This window comes from Bolinopsis microptera, chromosome 6 (genome assembly GCF_026151205.1).
Source record: "Bolinopsis microptera isolate Bmic1 chromosome 6, MBARI_Bmic_1.0, whole genome shotgun sequence".
In the NCBI taxonomy this organism is placed as follows: domain Eukaryota; kingdom Metazoa; phylum Ctenophora; class Tentaculata; order Lobata; family Bolinopsidae; genus Bolinopsis; species Bolinopsis microptera.
The window spans coordinates 6,167,156-6,192,950 of NC_087077.1; the positions used below are offsets into that span (position 1 = coordinate 6,167,156).

The window sequence follows — 25,795 nt, forward strand, 5'->3', positions numbered from 1 at the left end:
TGGGATGGGCGTGGCCCCCGGAAGTGGCCTGAGTGGGTTGGGAGGTCGAAACTCGGTTTTTCTGATGGTTTGGGACATGTACTAACTATTTAAACACCAAAACATGTTCCACCTACCCCGGAACATAAATGCACTACGGGGGTAAAGATTTTCGGTCTTGATTTTACCTGGATTTCAGTAATTTTGGGATGGGCGTGGCCCCTGGGAGTGGTCTGAGTGGGTTGGGAGGTCGAAACTCGGTTTTTCTGATGGTTTGGGACAAGTACTAACTATTTAACCACCAAAACATGTTCCACCTACCCCGGAACATAAATGCACTACGGGGGTAAAGATTTTCGGTCTTGATTTTACCTGGATTTCAGTAATTTTGGGATGGGCGTGGCCCCTGGGAGTGGCCTGAGTGGGTTGGGAGGTCGAAACTCGGTTTTTCTGATGGTTTGGGACAAGTACTAACTATTTAACCACCAAAACATGTTCCACCTACCCCGGAACATAAATGCACTACGGGGGTAAAGATTTTCGGTCTTGATTTTACCTAATTTTCAGTAATTTTGGGATGGGCGTGGCCCCTGGGAGTGGCCTGAGTGGGTTGGGAGGTCGAAACTCGGTTTTTCTGATGGTTTGGGACAAGTACTAACTATTTAACCACCAAAACATGTTCCACCTACCCCGGAACATAAATGCACTACGGGGGTAAAGATTTTCGGTCTTGATTTTACCTAATTTTCAGTAATTTTGGGATGGGTGTACCCCTGGGAGTGGCCTGAGTGGGTCAAGAGGTCGAAACTTGGTTTTTATGATGACTTGGGACAGGTACTTCCTATTTAACCACCGAAAATGTTCCATAAACCCAGAAACACAAATCCCCTACAGGAGTCAAGATTCTTAGTCTGTATTTTAGGGGACTTCAGCTATTTTGGGATTGACGGCCTGATCCATTCAGCTGAATGGGGTTGGATGTGTTATTACGTGATTCATATCTTATTGTCTAAAAATACGAGCAGTTTATTGAGAACTCTGACGGCTACCGTCGTAGATTCTACAATAATAAATATTGTAACGTACGTGCGGCGCGCAAAATCCACTACAAAATCCACTACAGTTTTCAGGGAAACGTCTTCTGGGATATGTCGTCATGGAGTTGATGAATTTGATCCAGGTTGCAAAATGCAACCAAAATTTTAACTAGGAATTAACATATTTCTTCAGTACTGTTGCATTAATCATATATTGTTTAACACTTGCAGAACAGTTTCCTTTAGAAACTTGCGTACCAGTACTTCAACTTAGTGGATTCAAATAATTTCGTTGTGCTTGAACAAAATTAGTTGTTTGTAACGTTTAACTGCCTACCAGAAACATGTCATTCATGACTAGACTGACACGGGATATTGTTGAGAGGGCGGAGGCCAATCAACCCCTATCGACTACAATGTAAGTAAATAAAGCTTGACATAAACTCTTGGTTGAAATATTCTCAAAACAGTAAATTTGTCAGTTAATTGTTACATCATAAGTGAATTATATTTATCCCTCCAGACCGTCGAAAAGGAAAACATTAACAACTGTTATACCTCCGCCCAAGGAGGAATTTGCAGAATATATTCGGAGGTAAGATTATGGCGGATGTAAATTGAAGATTTTGTAAAAGTTGCCGAAAAATATTTGAACAAGTTACAAGTGTTACCATTCCTATTTTAGTAAACAAATTTCTATCATCGCCAGCAGATTGGAGGAAACCCCCGGCCGAGAGTGTGAGACTCCAGGAGTGACTCCGTCCGCTAGAGCATGGGAGGCGACACCTAACTACGCTACAGCCATGACACCAGGACATGCTACTCCGGGCGCTATGACGCCAGTGTCCACTGCTAGGAGACACAGGTTATTGTTTAAAACCGCATTTTTTAAACATTTGATTTACCGGTTTGTTAATCCGTCAAGAATCTCCACCGGTAACACTTCTTCATAATACATATTTCTCATTATATTGTATGTAGGTTGACATACATATTATTCCAAAATCAGAATGGACACAGACATGGCATCCACATCCCACCGGTCCACCCAACCATCGACCCCACCCCACCCCACCTTATCGACGCCAACTTGCACCTCGACGCCGATAATCAGCGTCGAAGTGCCGATACATCCCCACAGAGTGGAATTTTCTAGTTTTTTTTGTGGCGTAAGGAACACGTACCAAACAAATTCGGAGGGAAAGTAAACATTTAAGGGGGTGAAGGCCAACCTTCTCAAGGTCTCCTATTCGGAGAAACTAATATGGAGGTAAGTATCGTTGGTTCTATGTTAATAGAAAGTAAGACAATACTCTATAAATTGAAAAACCTATCAGATGAATGTAAATGTTAAAGGGTTGACTGGAATATTTCTCAGCGATATGACCAACGCTCTGGCGACTGTTGGATCAAAGAACAGTGCCGTTTTCAACGATGTAATTAGGAAATACATTACTGGTAAGATATTAAAAGTAAGCCTCATTTTTTTAAAAAGCTTCCTCTGACCCCCCTGCCCCCCCCCCCCCCCCCCCCCCCCCCCCCCCCCCCCCCCCTTATTGATAGCTGAATATTCATCTACTCACAGACAAGTCAGGGAGCTCCTTGACCCGGCTGCACATAGATGAGGTGGTTAGGAGAACCGCAGCCAAGGAGAGCGGCCGGAGGCAGAACCTGAAGAGGTTGGCTAAGAGAAAGCTCACAAGAATGACCAGTGCAGCGAAGTCTCTTGAAGAGCAGAGAGACAGCCTCAACGAACGTCTACGGACGTTGTAGTAAGTAATATGTAGAATCGGGGCATCATTGTCAGTATTCAACACAATGTTTAAAATTCTCATTGTCATAATTTCTAGCAATTTACTATTTTTCAGTGACGAGGAGGAAGCTGAGTTGAGCATGGCTCTTGAAAAGTTTAATAGGCTAAAAACTATGAGATGTATGATATAAACAATGTGTTTTAAATTTTGTAAATATTCAGTTTTTTAAATGTATATACTTATAACATATTTCGTAAATTTTGTAAATATTCAGTTTTTCAAATGTATATACTTATAACATCTTTCGTAAATTTTGTAAATATTCAGTTTTTAAATGTTTATACTTATTGCATATTTTGAAAATTTTGTGAATATTCAGTTTTTAAATGTATATACTTATTACATATTTTGCACTTGTATAAGTTTAATGTGAGGAATTTCAAATCACCTGTTTCTCAAGAATCCTATTATGCTTTTTTGGAAGTTAAATAAAAAAAGAATATCGAAGATACTTCAAGACAGTTCCACCTAAGGTGCACATTCTTGAAGACCACGTGATTCCCCAATTACGAAAGTTGGGTTGGTCGATGGGAGTTGGATCAGAGCAAGGTGGCGAGGCCTCACACAAACTGGTAAAAGCAGTGAGGCAGCGATTTTTCAATAAGTCCTCAGATAAAGACAGTATTTTAAGAGCTGTGACCAAGGTCACATCCGATAGCATCATAAGACTGAGGCCAAGTGCAAAAGCAAAAAAAGTTAAAAAAACCACCACCAGTACTAACCCAAGCTCAAGTAAAGTTTAGTTATAAGCTATCGGACAGCTGTGTGGATTATACAACTGACAAGTACGCTGTGTGGTTCGTACAACTGACAAGTACGCTGAGTGGTTCGTACATCTAACAAGTTCGTACATCTAACAAGTACGCTGAGTGGTTCGTACAACTGACAAGTACGCTGTGTGATTCGTACAACTGACAACTTACTTATTTTTGATTCATTTTAATTTAATGCAATAATAAATACTGAATTTTAAACTTTACATAACTTTATAATTTTATTCACATTATATCCCAGGTTAAACAAACACCCAACGTCCCAAGTGTTGGGCCATTTGTTAGATTTTGTAATTACTCCTTTAACAAACATGAAAAATATACTTTTTATCCACCACAATTAATTTTTCCTAAAACATTATCTAACAAATGGAACGGTGAGGGACCTGGCATGATTAAATAACCAATCGCTGATAACTTTTATTGCAGAATTGTCGGTTGCACAATTAGATACTGGTATAGTGAATACTAGAAAACCTTTGCAGTGCCCCCCTCCCCTCCTCTCTCTATAAGCTCTGGGAACACTGCAGTATAATCCTTATTTCGGACGAAGTCCCACTCTTAGTCTTAATCTTCTAAAGGTAGTAATTTCAGTTATTGAATACTTACTACACCCTTTTTATTTTCTTATAGTGATATCTTCATCTCTTTTAAATTTATTTCTCTCACTAGCTCCTACAAGTTTAAAACATATTGTTGGGTTTAATTTGCAGTGTATCACTCACCATACATCTTCCAGGACCTTGAAGACCACTGACGCAGATAGGCAAAGAATTGAAAACTTCACTCATTGAATAGTTGTCTGCCGCGATAAACCTACAATATCACAAAAAAATAAAGTTCAGTTTGCAGTATAACAGAGACGCGCACGTACGCACATATCATATATCAGTTAAGCTGTAATAATAATACAATTGATGACGTACCAATACGCTACATTATAATACCATATATTAATATACAACATCATGGAATTATAACATGCATTGAGGTCGTTTCGTAACCTGTACAATACTGCAAAACTGGCGGTGACAAACCAGTCTAGTTCAGCTTCTCCGCATGACACGGTTTATGTGATAACTTGATTAATCGACATAACAACATTATGCAACATATTTTTGTATAAATGTACATCATGTACGGCTTAATCATTCTATGCATAAAATGAATAAATTTGAGGTCTAATGATTGCAGCTGAGCTAAATGGATTGCAGACCGATTATTAACTAAAATGATACACCGCTAGATCCCGCTAAATCCCGCTAGCTATCCGCTCTCTTCCGCTAGGTAATAATGCTGCGCGGCAAAATTGCGCGCGTTAGATGTCCGCTAGGCATCCGCTAGGCATCCCCTAGCTCCCGTAAGACATCCGTTAGTTTCCACTAACCATCCGATATTGCCGCTAGGTCCGCTGATTTTTGCATAACTTAAATCTGCAAAATCGGCTATATACGGACCTGTGGTACGTGCGTCTTGTGAATATAATTATGAATGGCATTGGCACTCATCATACTGCGTGTGACCGCGCGTTACAAAAACGATATAATTGCATCAGCTCTCTCGATTTAATTAAGACATGGCCCCAGTGTACAAAGAAAACTGCGGGAATTTTGTCAATAGTGCCTTCTCCTTACAATGAAGCGGGATCAACCCGTGATATACAAAATTTTAACAACTATTAAGCATAGTAATATATATAGTATTGGTATACAAATAATGTCTGTCCGATTTAAGTCTGACGAGCTGGGTGAGATCTTCAGATTGCGGCCCGATTTGGAAGATTCAAAGCTGCCAAACCGAGCCGCTAGACATTTTGAATAGGCAGGGTCGATAGAGGAACAACGGGGGCTCGAGCGATGGGAATAAGAAAGTTCTTATTCCTCCATATCTTCGTTCTTCCTCAGGATAACAAAACCCTCCATGACAGGTGTCAGGGGCGTGTACTCGTTAGTACCCAGCTCGGCCCTCTCTCCATGAGCGAGCAGGACTGGGGTAGTGTGAGTTTGGAATCCAGTGATAGTCTTGGGTTTACCAGCTTGTCCCACCACATCAACAGCTTGTCCGACACGAACAGGGACTGGTAGCGGCTTGAGGTCCTCGTTGAAAGTAACCAACATGCGGGGCTGGATTGCCGAGACCAAGTGGTAAAGGAGATAGTGTGATTTGCCTGAAATGAGAGGCCGTGACTGGAGCGCGATAGAAACACTTATAGTTGATTAATTAGTGAATAACACAGGTTTTACCCAATAGGCGGTCAAATATAGGCTATGTCCTATTTTGGTAATTTTATACCGTAAAATGACGGTGCATTTTTGGCTATATTTCAATTAAGTTTTAAGTCTTGACTTGACGTACCAATGATGAGATTGTTAACGTCCATGAAAGCAACAATAATGCCCAGCAGGCCACCAACAGCTACACGTGACATAAGCATGCGGTCCGAGTGATACGGACTCAACGTCAGAGTTCCCTTTCCCAAGTGCACCAGCCCTTGTGCCAAGCGTACCATGAAAAGGTTATTCGCGTCCTTATGATAGTACTGCGCGAGCTGGCGCAGCATGTTGGCCAGGCGCGCATTGTTCGTTCCTGAGCCTACTATACCCATAGCGAATATTGCGTTGTGTGCGACCTGAAGGAGGATTCGTAACAATCGTTATGTTCTTTATTACGAGCATGTTTCAATAAGACATAACATCAGTAAACGATACGGCTAATAACTTGCCTTACCAACTACACAGTCTATTTTCACCGATGACTTAACTATATAATGGCACACTGTCTCCACAACCTAAAATATGACAGTCATTAACCTCATTAAGCCTCTTCAACTACCCAATTAACAAAATAACCTCAGAGTCAGAGTCGTGTGACAGCTTGCTCAGAGTATCAATTATCTCCAACTTGGGATTGCTGGCAGACAGCATCGCTAGCGCCAGGGGCACCACACGTCGAATACAAGGCTCTCCATAACTGAAAAAAAAATGAGAGTGTAAACACATTACATGTATATCTATCAACACTATTGAAGACTGGATGGTACAAATTATAGTAGATTTTGTGTGTGGGTGTTCGCGGTTTCTGGTGTAAAAGTCGTGAACGTTTTATACAGTAGTAGGGGTTCGGTGAGAGGGAGGGAGAGCGAAAGGGAGGGAATGGCTGGGAGGGAGGGAGAGAGGGAGGGAGGGAGAGAGGGAGGGAGGGAGAGAGAGGGAGGTAGAGAGGGAGGTAGAGAGGGAGAGGGAAAGGGAAAAGTGAGAGGGAGAGGGATAGGGAGAGGGGGAAAAGTGAGAGGGACAGGGAGAGGGACAGGGAAAGGGAGAGGGAGAGGGAGAGGGAGACGGAGAGGGAGAGGGAGAGGGAGAGGGAGAGGGAGAGGGAGAGGGAGAGGGAAAAGTGAGAGGGAGAGGGAAAAGTGAGACGGAGAGGGAGAGTTAATGGCTGGGAGGGAGGGAGAGAGGGAGGTAGAGAGGGAGAGAGGGAGGGAAAAGTGAGAGGGACAGGGACAGGGACAGGGACAGGGACAAGGACAGGGACAGGGACAGGGACAGGGACAGGGACAGGGACAGGGACAGGGACAGGGACAGGGACAGGGACAGGGACAGGAAATAGTGAGAGGGACAGGGACAGGGACAGGGACAGGGACAGGGACAGTGACAAGGACAGGGACAGGGACAGGGACAGGGACAGGGACAGGGAATGGCTGGGAGGGTGGGAGAGAGGGAGGTATAGTAGGGAGGGAAAGAGGGAGGGAGGGAGAGAGGGAGGTAGAGAGGGAGGTCGAGAGTGAGAGGGAAACGGAAAAGGGACAGGGACAGGGAGACGGAGAGGGAATGGCTGGGAGGGAGGGAGAGAGGGAGGTAGGGAGGGAGAGAGGGAGGTAGGGAGGGAGAGAGGGAGGTAGAGAGGGAGGGAGGGAGGTAGGGAGGTAGGGAGGTAGGGAGAGAGAATGGCTGGGATGAAGGGAGAGAGGGAGGTAGAGAGGGAGGTAGAGAGGGACAGGGAAAGGGAAAAGTGAGAGGGACAGGGAGAGGGAGACGGAGAAAGAGAGGGAATGGCTGGGAGGGAGGGAGAGGGAGAGACAGGTAGAGAGGGAGAGGGAGAGGGAAAAGTGAGAGGGAGAGGGAGACGGAGATATTACCGGAGGAGATTAGCGTAGGATCGGAGTGCCATTTCGGCGCCGAGCTCCTCTGCCATAGCGATTAGGGCAATACCGATCACTGCCACCATCTGTTGAGCGATACCTGCCGGATAAGATGCTGATAGGTAAGTTATTGATTATTGAAACATGATTGAAATTTGAGGTGATGGAAAATTCGTCAAGATAAATTAGATGGCATTTCCCGTATTAATGGAAGGTATTAGAACAGTATGTGTCGATGTAAAAGATTAAGACCTGAAAATTAATCGAAACAACGATTTAAAATTTAACTCGAACCAAATTCCGGACCGTATCCATTTAGGCACGCGATGGGAACGTCATGGGCTTTTTAGCTCACATTCCTTGAAGTACACCCCAGCTAATATACCTTACCCACTACCCATCAGCATACCTGAAAATCAGTATTGGGCTGGAGGAATAACCAGTATCTTTTAGTACCTGGGTGCCAATAAAAGTGGAGATGGTACCATCGATTGAGAACTGGATATCAGAATGTGCCAATGGTGCGTTTTAACCAGCTCTAAAATATATGAAACAGCAGAACTATAAACCTCCCACAAAGATCCGCATCTACAAAGCTGCTGTTTCCACCGTCTTGTTAAACGGTTTCCAACTGACCTCCCCGAGAAATTTTGAAGAAAAAGTAGTTCTAATATGTCTCCAATGTAAATGAAATCAAAGACCTTATTATCTACACTTTGTTTCTGATAAAAAATTTCGTATATGCTACCAAGAGAAAACTGTCCAACGATTCACCGTAACTACATAGTACATAACATTCATATTCTCGAATTATTTGTTATATATAGTGTTGAAAGTATTTTAATACTTTCAAATACTTTTAAGAATACGACTCATAAATAATGACTATGTTCCTATCCAGATATTACATAATATCTTTACTTTATTTTTGTTGTATTTATAATCTATTTTGGGTTGTCAAATAAAAAATTAGTCATAAGTTTTCCGTTTTGATCTATTATAATATAGGAATAGAATCATATATCGGTTATATAGGAATCAGCAATAGCCGAAAAAACAAAGAACTTTGGGCCGAAGAACCTTTATTCACTACATTTTAGTTGGAACTTAAACTTACTTGAGGATGCTACACAGTGGGGTAACGTTGCCTGTTGGCGCCCCCGCCGAAAATGCACCCCCCTGTTGGCGCCCCCTCCCCCAGAATCCGCATCTATATCTAGATCACCACTATTAATTGATATAAAACTTATACTCAGCAATGATCCCAGAATTGTACTTGAATAATTGTAAATATTGGAAACTTATGCTTGGAAACTGGAAATATCAGTTATACTAATGCAAGAATATCATAACAGTAGATGACATTGCTCTGATAGCAGATACTGTAAAGGAGGCAGAGACGCTGATGCTAGAGGTAGAAAGGGTTGCTGCTACAGTTGGACTTAGAATGAATGAAGGGAAAACCAAATTCATTACTCAGAACATCGAGAACCCTGATACCATCAAGTCCCTGGGTAACAGTACAATAGAGCATGTGGAAGACTTCGCCTATCTGGGCTCTAGAATCAGAGACAGTGAGAGTGATATCAGGGTTAGGAAAGGAAGAGCATGGGGAGCATGCCACACACTCAAAAAACTTTGGAATTCTAAGCTTAGAAAGTCTATCAAGATCAAAGTGTTAACAGCACTAGTGGAGTCGGTGCTACCGTACGGTTCCGAGAATTGGACTATGACGAAAAGGCTAGAGAAGATGGTTGATGGTTGCTATACGCGAATGTTAAGAATGGCCCTTAACATCAATCAATATCGAGACCATGTCAGCAACCACAGCCTGTACGGTGATCTTCCCAAAGTCAGCTCCAAGATAACCCAACGAAGGCTCAGACTTGCAGGTCATGCTCACCGACATCCGGAGCTGACACTGAACAAACTGATCCTCTGGAAGCCGAGTCATGGGCATACTGACAGGGGGCGACCTCACTTAACACTACTAGATAACCTAAAAGCAGATACTGGGCTGAAGTCAGTAGATGAGATAGCTAGACTGATGGAGGACAGAAAGCTGTGGAGAACTGTTGTCAATGGATCTCGGGAATACTACCCGCCTTAAGTCAGTAGATTCAACACGTGGAGCACCAACAACTTTTGTTTTGAGCATGTTTTAAAAGCATATCCAGCAGAGCCGCCTCCCACCCGCTAGTCCTACTTCCCTTGAAAACCCGAGTCTACCTACTCCCTATATCAATTCGTCCCTGGACTCCAGCTACTCAACATGCCTTGAGAAAAGTTTAGTGTGCAGATAGGATTCATATCAGTATGTTCACAAAAATGTGGATGAGCAGTTACACTTGCTCTTGTGCAAACAGCGAAGTTAAGGTAACTCAACTCAAAACACTACTAGTACAGCAGTATATTATTATAGCAGTTCCTTTGAATACCACGTCATAATAGACAGTGTTTTCAAGACGATTCCTCAACTAGTAGTGGTAGTGGTGTTCCTCAACTGATGACACAGAAGTTTTATTAAATTCATGAAATCTGCTCACATTGCAAAAGTTCATTCGCCAGATATGGATTTGCCACTTCGGAATTCAATGTGACGCACTATTTTTCCTAACTGGAGTCGAAATTGAGTACTGTCGGAATTATGGTTTGATTGGACTTCAATTTGATTGATCCAGAGTTGGAATTTTCACAGAACTGGCAACACTTTTAAATCAACTGACCAGTCTCCGCCTCAAGCTTTTTAGCGTCAGCCTCCTGTTTCTCCTTCTTATCTTTCTTGTTATCCTCACGTGATACCTCGTAATGCTCCGAACACAAGTGTAGCATCTTCTGTATCTTCAATACGTCACCAGTTCCAGCGTACGCAACCACCTGATTTTAAGGTTTAAAGTCAATAAGCTAGCGAGGTTACTGTTACTGTGGTTACTGTGGTTACTGTGGTTACTGTTACTGTGGGTCCTTACTTCAGTATTGATAAGCTAGCGAGCTTACTGTTATTGTGGTTACTGTGGTTACTGTGATTACTGTGGTTACTGTTACTGTGGGTCCTTACTTCAATATTGATAAGCTAGCGAGGTTACTGTTACTGTGGTTACTGTTACTGTGGTTACTGTTACTGTGGGTCCTTACTTCAATATTGATAAGCTAGCGAGCTTACTGTTACTGTGGTTACTGTTACTGTGGGTCCTTACTTCAATATTGATAAGCTAGCGAGGTTACTGTTACTGTGGTAACTGTGGTTACTGTTACTGTGGGTCCTTACTTCAATATTGATACGCTAGCGATTGGCCAGGGTTGTGATTTAAGGTTCTCTCTTTTTTTTAAGGTTTTAAGGTTTTATTTCGGTGTTTTTAAAGGTTTTTTTCAGTGTTTCCTGCGGTTTTAAAGGTTGTTTTTTCAAGTTTTCTTTCCGTATCGCAAAAAAAACAGTTATTTTTTCCAGTCCGAGGTACACCAAACTAGGTATAATTTGAGAAAATGACAATCGGAGATACACCTTGCTAGGTATAATTTGAGAAGATGCCAATTCCGGCTTTTTGAACGCTTTTTTAAGGTCGACAGAATCACGACAATATAATTTGGGTCCATTATGAAGTGAAAAAAATACTCGACTATTGAATGCCAAACAGTCTTCTTATTCGAGAAATTCCACCAATTCGTTCCCAAATTATCCTCAAATTTCAAATTACAATTCTATGCCAAGGTGTGAATATAAAAAGTTACAAAATCTCGTCCCAATCAAAAAATATGATGCCCTTAAGTTTAACAAAGTCATAATTTAATCAAGTCGTCCAATAAGCTACTAGAATTATTACAATGTGGGGCCTTTAAAACCTTACACCAAGGTTAGCATTGCAGGATGATCGTTCTGTCGCTATTCAGATCCGGCAAAATGGTAACGTTTCGATAAGTTGATAAAACCGGTCTTTGTGCCATTTCGAGATGCATCACACTATTTTAAAATCTGACTCACTAATACAAACAGACGGCAGTTATTTTTGTAAATATGTAGCTCGCCGAATATGCCGTGTGTGATTTACATTTTAAACTTTTTTAAATAGCTGGCCTGAAAAATAGCCTCATTGCTGTGTAATGTTTATATACTGTATACATTCATACGCAAATCATTAAATTTCTGCACCTCGAGGTGAGGTGTCACGTGACCATAGTGAAAAACAATTTGTAATATACGAGAAATAAAACTATATAAGAAGTGATAGTCGATAGATTACTGGGGACGAAATGAACGTCCACTCACTGCAGAACAAAATACATCATGTATTGTCAACGTTTCGGCTAGATGCTCTTGTCATAGACGAAACGTCGAGATTACTCTTTACATAGCTCAATAAATGTATTTAATTGTAGTTGTGAAAATAGTTTTAAACTATTAATCTATCATGATCGACCCACTCAAGAGAGCTAAAAACGAAACTTATTACTTTATTATAAAAGAGATGATACCGACCTCGACCAAAGTAGCTGCCATCTTTCCAAGCGGATCTCCGACAACCTTCAAGGCTTCAATAGCTGGCGACGCTTCTTCCTGGAATAATTGCAACATTTCTTTTTAAGGGATAAATATTTTCCGAAGCAGTATACCAACTCCAAGGTCACGAATTTATAGAATTTATTTAAGACAAGAAGCTAAAATTCTATCCTATTTCTATCAGGAGCTATTCATAATATATAATATACAGGGTGGGCCAAAAGTCAGTGTACATACGTACACGTTGGCCTTAATAGCTCAGTCACTGAGTGCCCAATTGAAATAATTCTTACTGGTATGACTTACTACCACCACTGGTTCGAGGAATTTGTCAAATCGAAAAATATTCGAGTTCATTTTTTTCAAATGAACGTATATTATATATATTATATAATATATATATAATGATGTTTCTTTTGGAGAAATCCAGTTTCAAGAGTGCTCTACCCGGGAGGGGAGCATTGTACAATGAAAACAACGATTCTACAAACTCAAAGTTTCATGCAAATGCAATCATCAGTGTCAGAATAACTTACTAAATTACTAAATCCATATTTTCCTTACAAGCTCCTTCATAAAATTAACTTAACTAAACTAAATCAAAAACAAAATCAAACGAAACGAAACGAAAATGAAATACAAGAAAAAAAAAAACTAAAATTAAAATAAAATATTCCTAAAAGCATTTCTTCAGCATAAACTTGTTGGTGTGCCTACATTTACTTATGAGTTCCCTCCTCCTATTTAATAGATTCCCTCCAATCTATTAAATAGGAGGAGGGAACTCATAAGGAAATGTAGGCACACCAACAAGTTTATGCTGAAGAAATGCTTTTAGGAATATTTTATTTTAATTTTAGTTTTTGTTCTTGTATTTCATTTTCGTTTCGTTTCGTTTGATTTTGTTTTTGATTTAGTTTAGTTAAGTTAATTTTATGAAGGAGCTTGTAAGGAAAATATGGATTTAGTAATTTAGTAAGTTATTCTGACACTGATGATTGCATTTGCATGAAACTTTGAGTTTGTAGAATCGTTGTTTTCATTGTAATATATATATATATATACAGGGTGAGTTGAAAATAGTGTGTGGAATGTAAAAATCGATAATTCTTTTTATGAAGGAGCAAATTTTGAAAGGTGAATTGCTATCAGTTCATAAACGTTACATATTTCATTCTTGCCTCTCATTTGATTCTATAGGGTACTGTATCAGGTCACAGGCACCACGCGTTCTGCCGATAATATTTGACACAAAATAACAGTACTAAGATGTGACAAGCGGAACCAAGTGTACCCCCACCCCACCTGTAGTGTACCCTAGTGTTGGTACACTACAAGTTGTGACACTATTTTCTGGAATTCTTCCAAACTTGTCCTATAGACACATTCCATCGTCAGATCTACTGATTTACAGTACAACACTCAGCTCCCTAGAGTTATTTGGTATATTATCAAGCCTCACCTTTGTTTTAGTTAATATGATATGATCAAACTGAAATTTTACGTTGTTTTACCTTTTTTAACAGGGCAATCAAGGAAAATTGGAAAGTAATCATCTGTTTAATTAATATAATGAAACAATTTCTTTATGCTAAAAACAAGTTATTTTAAGAGTTTAGCAGGGTGTTAGTGGTAATGAAAATGATAAACTAGTGAATATATAGATCGGCTTGTCTTTGGTCAGAAAAGCCTGCCAAATACTCACTAATACTAGTAAAGTAGTAACTAAGTTGCCATAGTTCAAGATGAACCTCCAAGTTAATGAACCCCAAGTTATGAAAATACCTGTTTGCCGAGGTAGGTGAGGGCCAGACCCAGTGCCAGGAAGCGACTGTGAGTGTCCTTTAGTTCCGTCTCTGACTTGTCCATCATTGTCTGGAGAATTGTGGAGGTTACCTCGCCATGACAACTAGATATCGCAACCATCCCTGAAATAACAGTGAAATTATACCCATTTTTAAAAAACCTCTCCATGTCCTATTTTAATTGAGCACATAAAAAACAATGTTAAAACAACATTAAACAGTGCTGATCATGAAGGGTTCCAAGACAACTATATAAAGTACTTTTCTACTCTTAGGGGATGTGTTGTGAATTGTAGCACACCATTACAGCAACAGTAACAGTAGCACACCATTACAGTAACAGTAACAATATCCAACATTACAGTAACAGTAGCACACCATTACAGTGACAGTAACAGTAGCACACCATTACAGCAACAGTATCACAACATTACAGTGACAGTAACAGTATTACAACATTAAAGTGACAGTAACAGTATCACAACATTACAGTGACAGTATCACAACATTACAGTGACAGTAACAGTATCACAACATTACAGTGACAGTAACAGTATCACACCATTACAGTGACAGTAACAGTATCACAACATTACTGTAACAATATCACACCATTACAGTGACAGTAACAGTATCACAACATTACTGTAACAATATCACACCATTACAGTGACAGTAACAGTATCACAACATTACTGTAACAATATCACACTGTTACAGTAACAGTAATGATATCACACCATTAATGTAACAATATCACACTGTTACAACAACAGTAATGGTATCACACCATTAATGTAACAATATCACACTGTTACAGCAACAGTAATGATATCACACCATTAATGTAACAATATCACACTGTTACAACAACAGTAACAATATCACACCATTACAGTAACAGTAATGGTATCACACCATTACAGTAACAATATCACACTGTTACAGTAACAGTAACAATATCACACCATTACTGTAACAGTAATGGTAACACACCATTGTAACAGTAACGTGACGGAACTAACCTAAAGCAAGGGCGGTCTGGCCGATGACTTCTAGTGTGCTGTTACTGTCTGCTAGGACCGGTAACAGAAGCTCGATAACATCTTCTCTGTTAGATCCTGAATAAATATAATTTAAGCATTTCACTGAAGCGAGCTTATATATAATTCTTATCTGGTATTAATAATAGTAATCAGGGTTCACTATGGATTTAAATGAGAAAGCTTACTATAGTTTAGTGTTGCTTTTTAAAGGCTATTCACCTATTTTTTAAATGTTGGCCCTATGTTAGGAAAGCTGTCTTAATTCTGAAGCTTTGTTTATGCATAAACATTATTTCAAAAGATCCCCCCACCAGTGTTACGGGTACGTGCCCCCTACCAGTGTTACGGGTACGTGCCCCCCCTACCAGTGTTACGGGTACGTGCCCCCCCTACCAGTATTACGGGTACGTGCCCCAGTGTTACGGGTATTTTTCTCCACGTTTTATGCCATCTGATCTCTTTTGGCGAAAAATATATTTCTCCGTGTTTCAAGCGATTCCGATCTTTTTGAGCCAATAAAAGATTTTTAAATTTTTGGTAATTAGCTAATTGGTAATTACCCAATTAACTGATTGTCTGACGTTAAAATTTGTAGGACAAAAGTTTTTCTCCTTGATAAAATAAACACCCTCGAATAATCCACGACCTTCTACGATGTTTACAACTAAGGATACTCGACAAAAGAGAAAGATGGCAAAAAGTGACAAAAGTGGCATTAAGGCGTGGAAAAGTTTGGAAAAGTTGGTCAGCTGTAAAGGGCATGTAATGGAACTCAAAAACGTCAAAAATCCTTAGGAAGCTTTTTGTTTCGGTAAATCGATTTTACAGACGGATATATATAATCTCGAAGTTTCGCAAACATTTACGATGCCGTACTTTAAAAAGCATACCGTACCGCGGACCGCCATACCGGGGGGGGGGGGGGGGGGGCATCCCCCCCTCTTCCCCGCCATACCATTCTGCTCTGGTGGTTTCAGCCGTATTCCACAACTAAAAATAAAATAAACGTTCCCCCCCCCCCCCCCCACTGCAACTGCCACCGCCAACCTTAATAAAATAAATGTTTTAAAACTTCAAACGTCCTTGTATGTTGTAAAATACCAATTAAAGTAAATTGGAGCATTATTATATGACAGCTCACCAGCGTAAGCAAGTCCGAGACCGACTATGCTGCCGATCCGCATGTTGTTTGACTGGTGTAAGACGTAGTCGGAGAGGAGAGCCAGCGCAGGGTCGCACTCATTTCGCACTCCGCTGTTCACGATACCACACGCCAGCAAGGCACCACACTTGATGTAGTCTTCTGATGAGTATAGGTACTGGACAGAAAAAGAGAATTTAAATAGTTACTATTTACCAGACTACTAGACTAGTTACTACACTTCTCACTAGTATTAGTTACTATTTACCAGACTACCACTAGTTACTACACTAGTAAGCTCATTGTTCAAACTTTCATCATACTATCATACATTGTTAAATTACCTTTAAGTAACCGATACACGGCTGGACCTGATTACGTAATGCTATTAATACATGTACAACTTGATGATATTCAGTACAGTGTACATGATAATGTTGTACGGTGTGATTAGTTACTAGTGTTAGTTACTAGTGTTGTAACTAACTAGCTCGGTGGTAAACTATACCTCAAAACATTACCAGAGATAAGTTTTAAGATTACTGTTTATTGACTAAACTTCGTACCTTGTCAATTTGGGTAAGACCCCCGTCCACGTCCCACAGAAGTATGAGGCCGAGTGATGCTGTAGCGGACATCATGCCGTGTTCCTTGTTCTTGTACAGCCATTTGTTTCCATTCTCCGCTAGCAACTTATCGTTACCGAATGCACAGTTCACAAATCTAAAAATTTTTGAGATTGTTTTTCTAATGTTTTGCTTATTTTTGTATAAGGCGTAATAAAGTTTTGACAACAAGGACCAAAGCTAGATTTCAACACCGTTTTGCGGACAAGCTATATATAATATACATGGGCGATTCCACGTTATGTAAATTTTGGGTTAAAAGGTCTATTGAATAAAATTAGGGCACAACAGGGAAACAAAAATTAAGACTCTATCTTTTTTAGTTTTTGAGTGAGACTGAGACTCGTTTCAAAATGTAGACATAAAATACAGGCATAAATCATAGCATATTCTTTACAGAACTTCTTCATCAAATTTGTATTTTCGACACTGGTTTACCTTTTCGTGGAATCGCGCATATATATAATATATGTATATAATATATACAATTGAAACAACGATTGTTATTATATATTAATGCAATCGTCAGTGTTCGTAAACCCAGACGATTGCATTAGTAATAATAGTAAGAAACTTTTAGTATGTTAACTCGTTGTTTCAATTGTATAAAGCTCCCTCCGGGTAGAGCACTCTTGCAACTGGAGAAATCCAAACAAAAACCATATTAATCAATCTCTATTATAATTCAAAGAATATATTTGTCTGCCTAGTGCCTACGTGCAAATTAGATGAGAAAAAGGAAGTTGCAAAGTAACTATGGTCACGGTGTTGAACGCGGACGTGCAAAGATTTGTGAGCGACATGACATTTTGATCGGTTTTGTGGTAATTACGTTGTGTTTAGTGCGAGCTACATTTTAATCGGTTGTGCATCTTCGGTTGTGACGGATATTTTCTGAGGCGATAACGGATAAACTGACTACCAGCCGGGGCCGGGGTACGAAGGACTGTAATTTATTGCCTCACAGAAAAACTTTTCATTATCTTAAATAAATGTATAATGAATCCACCCCCCCCCCCCCCTCCATCCTACACAAGAAATGCGGACGCATCTATTGTTATGATCTGGTATTCGGCGAATCATATTTTTCTACTAACCCATTGACGAAGGAAGCAGCCAGGTTTTGCCTCGCTGAGTCCACGTTCGTTGGCCCATATGGTCGGACATTCTCAAGATGGCTCTTGTAGATATCTTCCGGAACCTGAGAAGTTTAAAAATTGATAAATTACATTGATTAAAGCCCTCTCCTCAACCATCTTCTAGAAAATTAATTATAGGAAAAAATTTCGAAATTATCGAAATAGATTGACGACTTGATGTTAGCTCCTGAGTAGTGGACCGATAATGTTAGCGTCTCCTTTTCTACAAAAATAAATGAATTAGAACGTAAGTAACTGTTCCCAAAAACACAGAGAATAAATAAGGTGTCCAATTTTGGTTTTTTGTAAAAAATATTACAATCGTTATTAGTGTTAAGACTTTAATATTATCATTTAAAGGTCAGGTAGTTGAAACAAGAAGGAAGGGGCAGTACCTTGGGTTCCATGATGTCGAGCTCCCTAGCCAGACTCTGGAAGTTAGTATTGAGATGAACATTGCTCATTATCTCCATCAACTCCTCCGCGTCGGGGAACTGATCCTCATCCAGCTCAAGAAACAATTGCTGAAATTAGAACCAAGATAACAGCTAAATCTTGTATTAATTCAATTAGTTTTCAAATGGATTGATTGTTAATAGAAATCGCGTGTAAAATAAAAGGTGACTGGTGAGGTGTCTGCAAATGCGATGATTTAGAGTGATATGTCTGGTGTGTGAGATCCTTCCCCCTCCCCCTCCCCCTCCCCCTGTCTGATCGTCTGTCTGTCTATCTGTCTGTCTGTGCGTGTGTAATTTCCGGTCGGTTTATTTTAACAACGGTAAGAGTTATGGGACTGGTTTTTTCGGTATAGTGCCGACAATATATTAATTGTTCACCTAATGCGGGTTTTGACTCAGCGGGTAAATACTCCTACCCTTTTTAATTGCGGCAGTGAAATCCCGGCCGAAGGCCGGGTTACACTAGTAAATATGATAATTGCGTTAATTGTGATGGAGTTCTTGAATCTTGACCTCTGAAATCCATCAAGGACATCAGGAGTCGAGATCATACGAAATTTCACCGAACCGCATTTTGCGATTCCACATGATGGCCAACTTCAACTTGCTGTAGAAAGTTATGCCATCGATTGGCGGTGGAACAAATTTTGTAGGGTTCTTTGGACCCTATTAAACCAACGTTGAGAAACAATCTTAATAATAATAATAATAATAACGCTTTATTTGTATACCGCTTAGGCCGTATAAGCGACCAAAGTCCAAAAATGGAGTTGATACTGGCCAACAAAGCGGTGCAGATAAATTTACCTTAGTAGTCCCTTTTCTAATCAAAAATTCAAATTTATAAATTGTAGATTGATCTTAAAGTCAACTAAATTTTGTTTCATTTACCTGCCTGCCAAGGATGAAAGCAAGCTGTTTCTGGACAGCCGGATCTTTGCAGTTAGAAAATACTTCTTGTACTAGTTCCATATCATTCAACTGGATAGCACATCGCAGCGCTAACGGATACACCTAGGGAGTAGGGGTAGACAATCAGATCATTGAATTATAGTTATTAACATAATTATATACTACTATTATTATATACTATACCATGCGATCTGTGCAATTTTTTAAATAGACTGTCTCTTGTAATAATCACCGAGTTGAAAAATTAATCCAAGGTAGGTATTACGTACCTACTAGGTAACCTACAAAGTATAAAGCTTAATCAATGCAAATACTTAATCAAGTTTTGACCTAATATCTTTGGCGTCAATCCTTAAAGACAATTAGAATCTCTTATTCATCGCATCAAGTTAAATCAGACAATTTTAATTCGTGTTAAATTACATGGTTATGGTAATGGTAACACATGGTAAAATAATAATGCATATTTGTAGTATTTTAGTGTACCTCGAACTTGTAGTAGAGATTGAGTGAGGTCTTAAGGAGGTTCTTGTCTTCGGGCTCAGGAACGTAAGGTACACAACTGATTAAGTAGAGGCATACCCTCTCGTAACAACTAGCATCCACGAACTGCTCCAACAAGTCTGCCAAGAAACCAGTTATAATTTACAACTTACAATTGTACGACCATCCATAATATGTGCTTCACAATTCCATCGTTATTTTTAGTTATTATAATATCGTCGCGGTTTTTTCTAAAGGGCGAATACCGAGTTTCACTATGGCTGATAGAGGTCTTTAACATCCCAAACAGTTTGAAGTTTTATCGTGCAAGGTTTAGATTTTCAAAGGGCGAATGTTATTTTCGAGATTTCAAAAACGCCGAATGTTATACATTGGGAGTTTGATAATAGTAGTCGAATGTCACATATTATAACGTACTCTATCTACGTGCAGTATAGTGCAAACATTCGTCGTATTTTTTATGGAAGGGCGAATGTCATACAACAAAGTCATTTCAAAAACTTTAACGGCCATTATCTCGAAAGTTGTTTAACATTCGCCCTATAAAAAACCACGACGATATAATAGACTCAGTAATAAAATATTTATTGTTATTATATAACTCAAAAAGAGGTCTCGACTGCTGCCTAGGTTTCAAGCCTTGGCAGTCGTTAATTATCTTCTGACCCTAGGAATCAGAGGATTGCAAGAAGAAGTAACTGAACGTATCTACAAAAGTAGAAGCAGATTTTATATTGTTTATATATGTAAGAGACATGGCCAGCAAAGAAATTAGCAGTAAAAGACTCACCAAGGCACTCTATTTCCATCAGAAGATCACATGCCTCACTCTCCGTGTTGTGAGTCATGTCGTAAGCTACTATCCCTTTAGAGAGTACTACTAAAGCCTTCCGGGTCTCTATGGTCAAATCCGGCTCGTGGATTTGCCTTCCTATCTCTCCTGAACAAACAAATGTTAGACTTCCTATCTCTCCTGAACAAACAAATGTCAGACTTCCTATCTCTCCTGAACAAACAAATGTTAAACTTCAAACATTATAATTGTGAGCATTTTTGGATCTTTGTGAATAGTTAATAGATTTTTCGAAATGTGAGAAAAACGTGAAAAATGCTACGTTGAAAACTTAGCGCAGCAAATTATAACGAGTTGAATTAATTACGAAGTAACGAGGTGTGGCAGACGATTATCTTAGCTGTGTACTTTAAGTTTTAACATGGACTGATAGTAGGCTTATCATTTACATCACTTCAGAACAATCTGTATTCGCTTTTAAGTTTATTTATTTAGAGGAATTGGTTAGGAACACAATCACATCGATCAGTAAATTACATAAGTTACAGTTTATCTCGATTTCAAAAGCTTGCCTATCACAAATTAATAAAATATACTTGAGGGAGAAGAATGAGATTTATCAACTTATCAATTATGAATAAAAAATAATTGACAGCTCACTCGATCACGCACCTGATATATGTCTAACGTACTCGTGACCCCAATCTCCAATCTCTCCACCGGCCCCCTTCATTCTGTACTTCAGAGTGGCTTTCTCTTCCTGGTCAGGGTTCGTCATTGACAACACTGATAGTACATCTGCAAACCTGGAATTATTAGATCGTTACAAACGAACAGCAACTTTGAATTATGTAATTTCAGTTTTTCAATTAAACTTCCTAACTTTTACACTTACAGAAATCATAAATCATCTACCTTAGTTCCCAAAAATTTGTGTGCCATTATATTGAGCACAATTTATTTGAGCCCGAAAAATTTGGGCAGAAAATTTGAACTCATTTGGGCGACCAAAAATTTGGGCACAAATTCTTCGAAAAATGAACGATTTTCCACTTAAATTTCTGTTAGATATTTGCCTTAGTTCATTATTATTCCTTATTATTCCAGTCATTTTGCTTTCAATTTTAAGCATGTAGGTGGTAGTCTGAGTTGTTTCACATTATGAAATTTACGATCTGCCCAGTAACTACTAAAAAATACAGTGATGATGGCACAGTACAAAATGATAGATATACAATGAAAGGAGCTGTGATAAGTGCAAGTGTGATCTGGGGAATCATCGTCGGGGCTTTGGAAGCTCGTTTTCCAGATTTGTTGGATAGGGACAGTATAGAGTACTGTCATGTGAGACAGATTCTTTACCACTATCAGAAAACCCGCCCTAAACTCGTCAGACGTAGAGCAACAACTGCGAAGCTTCCTGTACCCGAGGGTATGCTCAAAGAGATCAAACTTAGCTTTCAACGGGAGATTCATCCGCTGGTCAAGGATCACAGCATACCAGATTCATTGGTAATTAATCACGACCAGACTCCTCTAACTTACTTTTCTGTCAGTAGCAACACCTTGGCACCGAAAGGCGCTAAAGTTATCGGTGTCAGTGGGACTAAGGATAAGAGACAGATTACGGGTAACTTTGCTGTTACGTTGTCGGCAATGTCGGGAGAATTCTTGCCTGTTCAGATAATCTATCAGGGTAAAACAAAGTGTTGTGAGCCCAAATTCAAGTTCCCATCCAGCTTCCATGTTACCCATACCCACAACCATTGGTCTAATACCCTGACCAGTGTTCAGTTCTTTGAGAAAATCCTTCTTCCCCACGTAGAATCAGTTCGAGCCTCCATCAACAACCCTGAGCAGAAAGCGCTACTGATATCAGATGTGTTTCGGGCCCAACACACACAGACACTAAATGACTAAAAGATCTGATGACAGCCAACAACTGCATCCTACAGAAAGTTCCAGCTAATATGACACATCATCTACAGCCCCTGGACATATCTATCAATGGACTGGCTAAGAAATTCATGCGCAATAAGTAATAATAATAATAATAAGTAGGAATTTATACATCGCTTTATAGCCATAAAGAACTCAAAACCCAAAGATTCAGCTCAAACCATCTAAAGCGACTCATGAGTAACATGTACATAAGAACTTATTTTTATGAAGTATGGATTTTATGAGAAAGGTAATACATGATACTTATACAAATATGTTTTCAAAGAGATGAGTTTTTAGTTTCTTTTTAAATAAGACGATATCAGTTAGTGTTCTCAATTGATAAGGAAGCTGATTCCAAACAGAGGGTCCGCAGTAGCTGAAACTTCTCTCGGTTTTACTATAGTTTGAAATAGGAGGAACATTTAGGAGGAAATAGTCTTCTTCAGTTCTTAGTACACGTACAGGTTGACTCTTGATGTCAATACATTTGGTGATATACTCCGGCGCTATGTACGAAGATTGGTACGCGAAAAACATAGTGTGTCAGCTCAATGGAGGAGTTTCATCAGACAATGTGAAAATTGATACCCGCTTGACAGTGATCCGTGAAGTACACGCTCGTTGGATCAACGAACTTTTTGTATATTTAAAAGGGAGGCCAGATGACATAAGGAAAGGCTTTGAGAAGTCGGGTATAACTGATGCTTGTAGATCAGACTTTACGGTGGATGATAATCCATTTGCAGATCTTGTTTAAATCTCTATCTATCCGTACCTCTACCCATTTGTTTTATTAGTAGAGCTGTTAGCTATTCCAGTTATTTCTATTCATTTAAAATATAATCCTTTTTACTTGGTCAAGCCATGAATGAACAGATTAGAAAACTAAAATTTCAAATATTATTTCACTTGGATATGAAGAAAAAGCCATCTTTCTATAGATTTCAGGGCCACAGGCCAAATGCCAAAAGTTTGGGCAGCAAAAAATTTAGCAGACGGAAAAGATTTATGCAATTAATTTGGTCTGCAAAAAATTTGGGCAAGAGGCCCGCTCAAATTTTTTGTCGCCCAAATTTTTGGGAATTAAGGTATATAAATTGCACACATATTATAATATGTAAATGGAGTTTTCTTGGTATCATATATATAAATATTTTTTAGGTATCTGGAAAATATTTAGCCAAGCAAAATGGTACTAATGTTAATTGTACTAATGTTAATTGTACTAATGTTAATTGTACTAATGTTTGAGGCTGAAACTTTCAGGTCGTGAAAGTAACAACATTGAATTTAGTAAATCTAACGACGAAAATTTAGAGTATTAAAATATGATAAGCAGAATGTTTTTTCGTTTGAAGTAACTCGACGCCCCCCCCCCCCCCCCCCGCCCCTTATTGATATTCATTCAACGTTCAGATTAAGGAACTATTTATAAATAGAACGCCAATTTCAACTGTCATAGCATAGTAACTTAGTTTTATTTATCTAGTAGTATAATATACGTCCCAATTCCATTTTATATTTTTTATACTGATCTCATTATATAGCTAGAGCTCTAGAGTGAAAGGTAAATATTAAAACGAATTAGCTGTAGCACTTAACAAGTGCAACATGCATATGCCGGAGGAGTTTATAACACAAAACGGAGGAGTTTATTATAACACAAAACGCCGGCACGCTTAAAGTTATATTAAAATAGCCCCTCGTGCTAAAGCACGTCGGCGTTATTTTCATAATAATCCCTCGTGCTTCGCACTCGAAATCATTATCAACTTTTACCGCGCATCGCGGGAAAAATTGAAATATAATCCTTGTGCGTGCCGGCGTTATGTGTGTTATTATTATAAACCATATCAAAGTTCAAAATTGATACTGGAAATAGCATTTGAAGACCGATATTCGCATCCAGTGCTATTTTATACCTCTGTCCTCTTACTATACTATTACTATACTCCGGAGCCGAAATGTGGCCCCAAGGATTGGAACTAAAGATATGATAGTGTACCTTAATGATTCTATTCGAGAATGACCTTACAAAGCTCCCTGTGCCAAGAACAATTTTAGACAACGAAAAGCATAGTCGAGAAGGCCTTGCTTTTAGTAGTAGTTTTTTTGGTTTGGGCTTCAGTGAAAATCAGTCTTTCTATTTCTTCTCCAAAAGTCCCTGGGACGGGGGGCTAATACAAACATATTGCGGTCAGCCAACGTTGAAGTCTATAAATATAAAGTATATAAGCCCTAATCTCTGTGGACTGAATTTCCCATTTACACACATAATATGAAATATGGGCGTGGTCACAAGGGGTTGGGACAGGCGACACAACATGTACATGTGCACCTAAGGGGTTTGATGACCTATTTAACATGATTCATGAGGGGTAAAGAAACTCTATGCAGAACACTCACAACCTCTCAGCTACTAGTACTACAGTATAATAGGAAATATAATTTTTTAAACATGTTTGACCCAGTCGCGATTGCAAAGTTTGGTACAAAATACAATTTCTTCATCTCTGTACTAGAAATAAGTGTTTTAGTGCACGAAGAGCCTTCCCAGTCAATTTGTCGTGCAAAAAAAACATGGGTTTAGACACCAAACATGCCAGGAAATCTAGCGTAAACAATTTTGACCAATCGCGACTGGGAAATTTGGAACGCAACATATATAATACGGTATATAATACGGTATTGTTTTTTCATTTTTTCGCAATAAATGTTTTAGGTCTTTGGGAACCTTCCCAATCGATTTGTCGTACAAAAATACATAAATTTAGATCCCTTAGTTTTCTCGCTTCCTAAGACCTTTGAGAGGCCCCAAAAATATTTTCAGCCCTCTACTATGAAATGCAGGCCTCTACTATGAAATGCAGGTTATCACCTGATTTTATCCATAACTGACCGGACTAACTTTTGTACTTTCTAATTATTCTTCCACATCACTGTTTACATATCTTTAAAGTGTACGTGTTAATTGCTAAATGTTTACTTTAGTGTCAAATAGGCTCTGTTCTCTATCATTCAATATTTTATAATTAGTTACAGTACGTTTCTAGACTAGGTGGTTAGAGCCTTCTGCGTAGAATCCCATTGTCACCTAGTCTAGGGAGTAGCTAAGAATCCATTGGATCAATGCGATCTCATCGGTCGACTCAGCCGAATAATAGGAAAACTTGATTGAGGGTTAAATG

At 39.2% G+C, this 25,795-nt stretch overlaps 2 protein-coding genes across 2 annotated transcripts in view; one reads left to right on the forward strand and one right to left on the reverse strand.

The window, feature by feature from the left end:
* The first annotated feature begins 1,186 nt into the window (after window positions 1-1,186).
* Window positions 1,187-3,261, forward strand: LOC134817210 (uncharacterized). Its single transcript, XM_063826347.1, has 6 exons — window positions 1,187-1,434; window positions 1,540-1,611; window positions 1,726-1,881; window positions 2,395-2,474; window positions 2,602-2,788; window positions 2,885-3,261. The coding sequence occupies exons 1-6, from the start codon at window positions 1,361-1,363 to the stop codon at window positions 2,958-2,960; spliced, it is 645 nt and encodes a 214-aa protein (XP_063682417.1). The 5' UTR covers window positions 1,187-1,360; the 3' UTR covers window positions 2,961-3,261.
* Window positions 3,262-5,211: 1,950 nt separating this feature from the next.
* LOC134816721 (26S proteasome non-ATPase regulatory subunit 2-like) overlaps window positions 5,212-25,795 on the reverse strand; it is a 68,055-nt gene continuing 47,471 nt past the window's right edge. The window contains exons 5-20 of the mRNA XM_063825694.1: window positions 21,336-21,469; window positions 20,661-20,810; window positions 19,853-19,989; window positions 19,346-19,468; window positions 18,392-18,520; window positions 17,955-18,058; window positions 16,798-16,954; window positions 16,232-16,409; window positions 15,070-15,165; window positions 14,025-14,167; window positions 12,219-12,296; window positions 10,471-10,621; window positions 7,742-7,844; window positions 6,453-6,573; window positions 5,959-6,232; window positions 5,212-5,770 (exon numbers count right to left, since the gene is read on the reverse strand). Of these exons, the coding sequence (XP_063681764.1) occupies window positions 5,478-5,770; window positions 5,959-6,232; window positions 6,453-6,573; window positions 7,742-7,844; window positions 10,471-10,621; window positions 12,219-12,296; window positions 14,025-14,167; window positions 15,070-15,165; window positions 16,232-16,409; window positions 16,798-16,954; window positions 17,955-18,058; window positions 18,392-18,520; window positions 19,346-19,468; window positions 19,853-19,989; window positions 20,661-20,810; window positions 21,336-21,469 (2,371 nt within the window). The 3' untranslated portion in view covers window positions 5,212-5,477. The remainder of the gene's footprint in view (window positions 5,771-5,958; window positions 6,233-6,452; window positions 6,574-7,741; window positions 7,845-10,470; window positions 10,622-12,218; window positions 12,297-14,024; window positions 14,168-15,069; window positions 15,166-16,231; window positions 16,410-16,797; window positions 16,955-17,954; window positions 18,059-18,391; window positions 18,521-19,345; window positions 19,469-19,852; window positions 19,990-20,660; window positions 20,811-21,335; window positions 21,470-25,795) is intronic.